Source organism: Conger conger, chromosome 1 (assembly GCF_963514075.1).
Source record: "Conger conger chromosome 1, fConCon1.1, whole genome shotgun sequence".
Lineage (NCBI taxonomy): Eukaryota > Metazoa > Chordata > Actinopteri > Anguilliformes > Congridae > Conger > Conger conger.
In genome coordinates this window covers 85,501,179-85,511,796 of record NC_083760.1, presented here as the reverse complement: position 1 = coordinate 85,511,796, position 10,618 = coordinate 85,501,179, and the positions used below count along the sequence as shown (strand labels likewise).

The window sequence follows — 10,618 nt, the reverse complement described above, 5'->3', positions numbered from 1 at the left end:
GACATCATTTTTCATTAAACCATTAAATCGTGGACATAGAAAGTGAACTTTTATTGCAGGGAAAACATTTTAAACCCAAAGTGTTTTTACCTGAGCATCAGCTAGTCAGGTCTCACTGCTTTAATTGAGGAGGAGTGAGGTGACTTCCTCACTGGACCCGGTTTATTTTACTCAGTGTTTGGCAAGGACTTCCTAGGACTGATAACGTCATGTGAGGGCACCATTTCACATGCTACATTCGTCAGAATGAATCAGAACACAACTTTATTGTCCAAGTACTGTTTTTCATGCAAACAAGGAATTTGACTAGGTTAATCAGTTGCTCTCAGTTGAATAAAGCACATTGTGCCTGTTCCCTTTGAATCCTTAGCTATACAGTAACTTAATATCATATCACTAGCACCGGTTGTATACTAATACCGATAGACCATGTGCCTTATTTATAAAATGGTATTGCGATCAAGTTGTATCTTAAATAGCGGCTTATGCCGACAGCCATGAACATTTGAATATAGGTTTAAAGCTGGCAGGTCCTACACCATGCTGGTTGGTACAATGCAAAGGCTCATTAAATCTTCTGCCCATATTTAGGTATATCTGGTGGTGCACTGCTCACTAAGGTTAATTGTGTAAAATATCTGGGCTATGGATTCGCTCTGAATTATCAGAAATCACATTTATTATCTATGTGAAAAGATTTGCTGTTCCCTTGGTGTTTTGCACAGATCAAAGAACTGTTTTACCATGAAAGTAAAAAAGAAGCTGGTATCCCAGTTGTTCTTGATTATGGAGATGCTGTATATCAAAATGCTTCAAAAACGTATTGATATATATAGATGTTATATTTAATAATTTATGCTGAAATATTGTCTAATTCTCAAATTCAGTGTCACCACTGCATAACGTACAGCCAACTGCAATGGCTTTCTCTCTGAAACAGAGGGCGGCGGCCCTGATACCAGTTCCATGTTTTGTCAGAACCCTCTCGAAAGAAGAGATGGTATTGTACATCTCAAGCGGTTTTATCCTGAAAAGAAATATATTTCTCTATTTAAAGAAACATTTTGCATGGGTTAACATTCGAAAAGAATCTGAAGAATCTGACATTTAAATGATAAGACATCTGCTCACGCCACCGTTTCCTGTGATGATAGAGGAAATGATGGTTATTTATCAGTGATCTGCCTAAAGAGGCTAGTTGCATGTGCAACTGCACATCTCTCCTAGCTTTTGAACAGATTCGTTTCTTAACACTGTGACAGGAAGTCACGCCTTGCAGCTCAGACCTGGACCAATGTCCCACAATCAACCCGTTATCTGTCGCGTAGAATAATCAGTACTGCGGCCATTTACAAGGACCTAATTTATTAAAAATATTTGGATTCAAACTTACATAAATCTAAGGTTATTTCCCAGGTTGTGCTTATACTTGATTTCTAAAAATGACAAAAAGTTGCAAACATTGGTATAAATCGGCTTCTTACGCACCTGTGATATATACATTTCAAATTAACGTAAATTTGAACTCATGGGATCAAGCTTTATAATTGCTCAGCTATTTTCATTGAAATACAGTTTCTTGCACTTTTCATGCTTAAAATTGATACTCAATTAAATATTATTTATATATATATATATATATATATATATATATATATATATATATATTTATATTATTTATATAAGGGCAAACACAGTGCACTTTGGGGATTTGCACACACCCCTTGTATATGCAGTACCTCCTAACCTCTAAACTTTGTACGGAGATATGATCATATCCATGATCGCAATACCATTTTTATGAATGAGGCTCATGGTCAGTCTGCACAGTGTTAGCATACCTCCCGCTAGTGATATGATATTACGTTATACCATTACAGTACTGTGCAAACATTTTAGGCAGGTGTGATAAATGAACAAAATGCAAAGTGAGGGAACAGAAGACAAATCTAAATCAAATCAATATTTGGTGTGATTTCACAATGATTATAAATGACTCTAAACACGATGATTGTGTTTCAACCTACATATTAAATTGATGATCATTAGCTCCTGTTTGGTATAATTGGTTAATCACACACCTGACTACAGTACTGTGCAAAAGACTAAGTCTAAGTCTAAGGCACCTGTAACATTCTGCACAGACTCTTTCAAAAATAATTCAATGAAAGGTCCTAATAGTTCAAAACTGAATCAAATCAATATTTTTTGTGACCACCCTTCAGCATTAAACCTGCATCACTTCTCTGAGATATAGAACTGCAGGACAGCGTTGGCTAAGACAATCAGCAGGGAGGTTGTTCCAAGCATGTTGGAGAACTTGCAACAGTTCTTCTGCAGACTTTGATCTCAGACAGCCTTGATCAGGTTTTTAGGTAAAAAGTAGTAAATGAAAAAGTAGTAAATTAGTAAACAGTCTGTTTTTTTATTAAATACAAAAATGTAAAATTACATCTTTTGGAAAATGAATATTTGGAAATCTCAAATGTGTTCTTTTATACTAACACACACACACACACACACACAAAAAAACATATATATATAATAAAGTCTTGGGTGCCTAAGACTTCTGCACAGTATATGCCTATAAAATACCTGACTTGGTGCAAGTATACCTAAAAGAATTGATGCTGCTTTGAAGGCAAAGTTTTCTTCTGTTCATTCACTTCTTCTGTTCATGCATTTTGTTCATTGATAAAAAGAAACTATTAACATTTCTATTTTTGAAAGCATTCTTATTTTACAAAATTTTTTGCGCCTGCCAAAAATGTTTGCACAGTACTGTACAAGGGAACAATATGCTTTATTCATACATTATTTTATGAAGTCAAATTATTTGCATGCACAAAATAGAAGAAGAAGATGAAAAAGAGGAAGAAGAAGAAGAAGAAGAAGAAGAAGAAGAGTATTGTTGGATAATGATACATAGAGAATGCTACATTTTTTGTCCATAGTCTTTAAACAAATGAAGTCATCAGACGGAAGTCACCACTGACTGCTTTGACTAAAATAAATAAGAGCCATATAAATTCCCCTCACTCTGCCTCAATTTAAACAGAGAGACCTGACAGCTGGCTTGACGAGCTGGTGCACAGGTAAGAACACTTTGGTTTAACCTGTTCCCTTTGAGTTCAATTTGGAAGTCCATGATTTAATGGTGGAAAGATTAATCATATCAGGCTGTTGTAAAATGTGTGCTCCATAGGTTCTGTTGTTAATGGAGCATAACGGAAAGCTGCATAAACTGACCCAAACACATCTATCAGTTATTGTGCTTTTTTTAACGGATGACTTCTGTTTTTTGTAAATAACACTGATAGAACTAGGGTTGTTTCACTCTGAGTGAATGCAGAATGCACGTGTGATGGACTATGCACCAAATAACTGATTGGAAGATTTCCATTGGTCTGTTCCAGCTGTTCATTACAACATTTTTGTGGATGGCCAGTATTTTAAATAGGCTTCATCATATTTAAAAAATTGTATTTGAAATACAAAATGCATTTTTCTCCTTGTATTGTATGGTGTTGGAAAACAATCTCCATGTGATTTGTATCAAAACACAAACTAGCCAGCTAGTGATGTTACCAGATTTTAAGAATTTATCGGTACTCTGTTGTATCTCAGAGAAACAATTCCTGGTTAGCTAGGCAATGTTACCTACAATGAAGATAGTAGGTAACTAATTTTCTTCCTGGATGAATATTCTAGACCAGCCAGGATTCTAAGATGGCTTAAATTGATATTTACCAACATGAAATATCCCTTTAAAGTGTTGACACTCCTGGTTGGAGGTAGCTGGTCTGTGGATGGTCAAAGCTGGCCTCTCGCTGGACAAAGTTGATCAAAGCTGGTTATACTGGTAGAGTAGGTGGTCACACTGATCAACTGGCTGAAGCTGGTCAGGCCAGGCGGTTGGATATAATTGTTTTGTGAGTGCACCTGACATTTCCAGGCATCAGTCTTCCTTGCTTTCCAGAGCTGTAAATTGACAATGTGGTTTTGCATGTTAGTTGATGATTAGTGTGTCCTGCTGTTCACTTCAGCTTCCACGAGACCGGCCAGTGACCATCAGCCTAAAGCCTGCCCAATGAAACTCACGATGAGGGCGAACCATGTGGTGATACTGTCCGTCTACATCCTGACGTTCCTGATTGGCCTTCCCGCCAGCATCCTGTCCCTCTGCGCCTTCAGCGTTAAGGTCCGGAGCAAGGCCACGCCCACCAACGTCCTGCTGCTCAACTTGACGGTGTCAGACCTCCTCTTCCTCCTCTTCCTTCCGCTGAAGATGCACGAGGCTGCATCCGGCATGCGCTGGGACCTGCCCTACTTCCTGTGCAGCGTCACTTCCTTCTTCTTCTTCTCCACCATCTACACCAGCTCCCTCCTGCTGATGGCCGTCAGTGTGGACCGCTACCTGGGCGTGGCCTTCCCCATCCGCTACAAGCTGCTGCGCAAGCCCGTCTATGGGGCGTTGGGCGGCGCCTTCGCCTTTGTCTTTGGCTCCGGCAGTTGCAGCATCGTCTTCTTCACCCAACACCTACTGCCAGGCAACACGCCAGGCAACACCTCCGTCTGCTACGAGAACTTCACGGCGAGACAGCTGGAGGTCCTGCTCCCTGTGCGTCTTTATTTGTTCTTCGTCCTCTTCCTCGTCCCACTCCTGGTCTGCACCTTCTGCTACCTGAGCTGCATCCGTCTCCTGTACGCCCGGCCACGCATCTGCAGCAGGAAGCGGCAGAAGGCCGTGGGCATGGCCCTGGGCACGCTGCTGGTGTTTGTGGTCTGTTTCCTGCCCTACAACCTCTCCCACCTGCTGGGCTACCTGCAGGGAGACAGCCCCTCCTGGAGGTACTACACCCTTCTCCTCAGCACCGCAAACACCTGCCTGGACCCCATCATCTTCTACTTCTCCTCCTCCACCTTCCAGGCCACCATAAAGCACTCCCTCTACAGGCTGATGGGGCGCCGGCACCAGCCCAAATCATCAACAAATGATGCAGTCAGAGCCAAGAGGGCTGAGCCAGATATAGCCTTGGAAATCACTTTCATCAACGACAAACCGGATGGTGAACTCCTTATTCGTATGCCAGTAAATGAAAAGTTGTGACACTCATTCATAAGAAAACATACTTTTCCTTTTTTTCTTCTTGAATAAAGCAATAATAATTTCATGATGAAGTGCAAGGTTCCAGTCCATAAGGGACTGTATTGAAAATGATTCCCAAGGGTGAATGTGATCAGCATGTTTTATCCTTGTGGTGTATGGAAATACTTTGACATATTTTGTAGTGTTTATTATTTAAATGTGATAATATCAAAACATATGAATTTATCAATCCAAAACATTCTCCCCATGCATTATATGAAATATAGAAATGGAACAAAAGCATGTCTAAGATTAACTTTATTTCAGTTTGTTCAGGGGGCAGTACTTATATGCTTCGTTTGCAGTCCAGGTTGCTGCATAGGTTGAACAATCATAGTTTGAATCAAAGCAGAAAATATGCAATAGGTCAATACAATCAGAACACTTGCCAAGCCTGGTAAATGGTAAATGGACTGCATTTACGTCGCACTTTTATCCAAAGTGCTTGACAGTCGATGCCTCTCATTCACCCATTATCTCTCTCTCTCTCTCTCTCTCTCTCTCTCTCTCTCTCTCACACACACACACACACACCAACGAACGAAAATAGGCTTCCAAGCAAGGCACCAATCAGCGTGTACAGGGAAGCTTGGTTTATGCATGGGATAGCTCATGTACAGGATGCTCAGTTTATGTATGGGATAGCTGATGTGTTGGATAGCTCATGCATTGGATAGCACATGTACCTGGAAGCTCAGTTTATGTATGGGATAGCTGATGTGTTGGATAGCTCATGAATGGGATAGGCCATGCAGGACAGCAGTGAAGTTGAGCTAGCAGAAGGTGCAGATCAGGAAAGGCAGGAAGAATGGAACGCCATGTTCTCCTGGCACACTGCCGGGGGGAAGTTCTCACAGGACACCCAGGTATCAGGCACACTAGGTAAGTCTGCAGCGGCTCTGGAGAGATATGGCAGCAGGAACATTCTGACTGCAGTGTGTCTTCAGAGCCACAACTGAATGCCTTTAACCAACTAAAACTTTTTGATTTCTTTATTTATCTTTTTCTTCCGACCCATTGTTCCAAACTATTTCCTCCATGCTGACCAGTAATGATAATTTGTGAAAAACAAAAAAGAAGAAAATAAACTGAAATCATCCGTAAAAGTCCCAAATGCATTCCTGGAAAAATCTTTATACTTCAGCAGGACCCGTTCAGCCCACCGTCGACCCCCCCAAAGCCCTATCTCAGGCAGCTGCAGATGCCCCTGCCTAATTGGTCCCAATTCCTGTAGAAAGTGTGAAACTGTCCCCTAGTTCAAGGAGTGATGTCCCATCCACAGGCCACTAGTTTTCATAGGTAAAAGCTCTATCGGTGTCTGTGTCCTGCGGTGGCGAATGTTAGCACGTTAGCAACGGGCGATTTGTTCAAGCTCCAGCTCTTTCTGTCTGTCTGACTCAGGTTTCCTGGCTTGTCGTTGCTGACGTGTCGTGTGGCCCCTGTGAGGGGGGGGGGGGGGGGGGGGGTAAATTAAGGTGAGGGTAGGCAGAAAGCTATTGCTATTGATATTGTGACGTCTATGTACAGATGATTTGACCGCCACTTGGCTACACGCTGCGCTCATAAGATATAATGGTATAACTCTGACTCTTTCAAGACTAGGTCTTGAGTAAAAGAAAGTATTTAATAAATATTTGTTATTCCTTCACCTGGTTGTTTGTGTCCATTTTATGTTACGGCCAAATCGAGCCTTAGGTCGTACATCGCTCTGGATAAGAGTGTCTGCCAAATGCAGGTAATGCAATGTAAAGACACTCCTACTACTCCTACAGTTAGGGCAATGAGCACTACTACTACTACGTCTACTAAAAAAATAAAATATATAGAATAATAATAATAATAATAATAATAATAATAAAAGAAGACGTTCTGCCAAATGGCTGTAATGTATTGTAAAGACACTAGTACTACTTCTACAGCTAGTGCTAGTAGTACTACTACTACAACTATTACTACTACTACTGCTACTACTACTACAACCATTCCTACTACTACTGCTAGTATTACTCCTGCTACTACAACTACTGCTGCTGCTGCTACTACTACTATCACTACTATTACTAGTGCCACAACTAAATCAACTAAAGCTCTTCCAGAAGCCCTATCAGCACGGCCGACAGCACAGCGCCCTTCTGCTCCACAGCAGAAGCAAAGGATGCTGGGGGATCGGTGCCATTCACGGTCCAGTAAGCCGTGGGCGCGGGGTTGGCCTCAACCCGGCACACGCACCACAAGACTCCGTCCATCCACACGCAGGTGCCTCCAGACAGGGTGCTGGGAGAAACTGGAATGGGTCATGTGACAGAGTTGATGATATTGATAACACAGCTGCCGTAAGATGGTAACATTATTATTATTATTATTATTATTATTATTATTATTAAACCTTGATTTAACCAGGTCCTTTATGTCATGGTGGGAGGTAGTGACCGATTGGGGCCACCAGAGGGCAGGGGCTCATTGTTTTCACCTGGCCCTCATTAGTGCCAGGGGAGCCTACCTCCTGAGAGTATTTAAGGCCAGTGCTGACAGTCTATCAACACTTTAGTGTCAACTGTTCGCTCTGGCACAAAGCTGGTAAGACTCAGTGGTTGCTGAGTCAGGAAATGTGCTGGTTTGGGTTACTGATCCACTTAAAAGGACAGGGTAAGGAAGGTGTTCAGTTCGCGATTGTGTGTACACTGCTGACGCCTTCCTAAAGGTTCTTTGTTTTCTTTCTCTTTTATTTTCATGCTTGTGTGAGCCTGTGGTTGAGGGACGTTGTCCCCAGTAAATGTATTTTGGTTTGCGTTTTTTCCTGAGCTGCGTCTCAAGGTTTTTATTTTCGTGCCTAGTCTTTTTCTAGGTTGTACTTTTATTTTATCCCCGGTCAGGGGCTTTCAGTGCTCACCTTTAAGCACTTATTTTGGTTCGGTAGTCTGCCCTGTTTTTTAAGGGTTGTTTTATTTTCTTATAGCCGTTTTGGGCTTTATTTCTGATTTGGTCGGAGTTTTCATCCGAGTTATTTTCTGTTCCTCCCCCTGTTCCGGGAGTAGTCCCCATTTGTATTTGTATAATCCCTGTTCCTTTATCTTCCGGGATTTTGTGGCGAACACATAGGGGTTTACCCTTAGTCCCTTCTGGCTCTCTGCCTATCCCCGACATTACACTTTAGCCTTTACCCAAATCTCGTTAACATTTAAATATCTATATTGCTTGCCTGAGAGACCTGGACAAGAGGCTATAAAATACACATCATAGTTGCTTACAAGGACAATCTACATCAGGACAGTTTGTTAAACAATCCCCCCCAAAAAAATCTATTCATATGCATAACATCAGTCAAAGAAAGTATATAATATTACAAATTAAGCAATGCAGAAATAATCGAATCATAGAAACCAAAAATAGACACATCCAACCAATCTGATGCCTTGTGCTTCTCAGTGAGCACAGAACATCAGGCACCACAGTCTGGAGTGGAGCTGAGTCTGATTGGCTGGGATTTAGTGGGCTGAGATCTCTGCTGTAAACACATCCCACGTGAAAAAATATCATATTAAGCATAATTGATATAAACTTTAATTACACTTGCGTATACTGTAAAATAGTACAAACTGAATTTTTCTTCTTTTTTTTTCATGGGCAAATGCTACACAATGAAGGCAGCCTGCTCTGCACTGCAAAAGGGCTTTGTTTTCTGAAAACACTATCTTAAAAGAAAAGCCTGTTGCAGTGCAATAAACATGATCATTTGTTTATTTTTTTAATGAGTAAATACTTTTACTCAATAACTATTTATTTGACAGTAATAAATATTTGTGCAAAATGTTGATTGTAAAGAATGTTGTATGCTCCGTTTTCCATCTCCCTGGTGGAGCTAACATTTTTAACATTTATTGTTCAAAAAAGTCAGTGTCCTATAACTCCATTTCAATTACCACTAGTGATTCTTATGTCAGCATTAGGTTGTCCGATTAAGGACGAGATTAGTATTTCACACCTTGGGTCAAATCTGGACCTTGACTCCAAATCTGACCCTGTTTTTCTTTTCTCCTTGGCAATGAGCTGAATTAGCTTAATGTCTGCATAGCTGACTCCCAGGCATAAAGGTTGGGTAGAAAATCAAAAATGGAAAGGCAGTTCCTGGGCCGTGATTTGACGATCCCTGCCATAGATGGTGAAGTAAAAGCTGTGAGCTCACATTGGACATTGAGTGACAGCCAGTCTGATTGGCTCCTCCCCAGAGAGCCTAGTAAAAACTCACCAATAAATAAAGGGCTCTCTCGGAAAGCAAAACAGCCGAGTGATGATGGTAGTGAGGATGAACTTCGTTCTGGGGGGCTGCTGGCCCCACAAATAGAGGTATCAGCCGCTGGTGGCGGAACACAGTGGGTGTATCGTGCATGGACGGTCGGAGATATGCGTGCGGCTATGGAGGGTTGTCCCCATCCACAGCAAGGATATCAGGCTTTTTATATGTGGTTTGAACCCTTTATTAAAAGTTATCGGCTGGATGCTACTGAAGTAGAGCGTTGTCTGCGTTTGCTATTGAAACAACAGTGGTGTCAGGTTGCGGGAAACTGGGCTGTGGAAGGTCGAGGGACAAATGGCGCTGGCGCTGCCGCTGCTGCAAATGTGGCAGGGCATATATGGCGAGAGAAGCCTGATGATGTGAACAATGATGTGTATTGGCGACCCCTGACGGCATTGTTGGGCCGTATACGCGATTTTTTTTCATGGGCATTGTAATTATGCGCGTATTTCGGATTGCAGACAGAAAAAAGATGAATCCTGTCTGGAATATTTAGATCGACTACAACCTGTTTTTGCAGCAAACAGCGGTCTCGAATTCCCTAATCCGTGGGATGATAACGGTCCGTATGCCCAACAATTAAAGATAGCGTTTCTGACCGGGTTGCATCCCGAAATTTCGCAGATGGTAAGGCGACACCTGTTAACCTGGCAAACGGGGGCATTCCAACCCATCAAAGATTACGCCTTGCATTTTGAAAGGGAAATGCGTGAAACTAAAGGGATTTCCCCGCTGTATCTCAGCGAAGAAATTCAAGGGGGAGGGCGAGGCCAGGGAAACAAAGGTCGGGGAAACGGTCGTGGTCGTGGTCGTGGTCGTGGGGGAAACGGACCGTGGAAGGGTCCTAGAGCGTGTTATGTGTGTGGAAAAGAGGATCACTTTGCGCGCGATTGTCCGAAGAAGTTTCAGCCTCCACCAACAGAGAATAATTCAGCATGACTAACCGTCCCAGAGAAGGGATCTACATCTGGGGAGCCATTACCCTATGATGAAGATAAATTGTTTTCGTTGATGGCAGCACCGGCGAGTGCTTGGAAAAAATTGATAGTAAACGGCACACCGATTTCTTTCCTATGTGATACGGGGGCATGTCGAACTGTAATTAGACGGGTGGACGCCGTTTTCCCACATAAATTGAGTACAGATGTGGTGCGAACATGCTCTGCGTCCGGAGA

General features: G+C 42.1%; 1 protein-coding gene across 1 annotated transcript; it reads left to right on the top strand.

Moving 5' to 3' along the window:
• Window positions 1-4,084: 4,084 nt before the first annotated feature.
• LOC133139148 (free fatty acid receptor 3-like) lies at window positions 4,085-5,110 on the top strand. The gene has a single exon (XM_061258530.1). The coding sequence runs from the start codon at window positions 4,091-4,093 to the stop codon at window positions 5,108-5,110; it is 1,020 nt and encodes a 339-aa protein (XP_061114514.1). The 5' UTR covers window positions 4,085-4,090.
• The last annotated feature ends 5,508 nt before the right edge of the window (window positions 5,111-10,618 follow it).

Coding starts and splice junctions, on each gene's coding strand:
- LOC133139148 (XM_061258530.1), top strand. CDS start 4,091: ATGAAACTCACGATGAGGGCGAACCATGTGGTGATACTGTCCGTCTAC.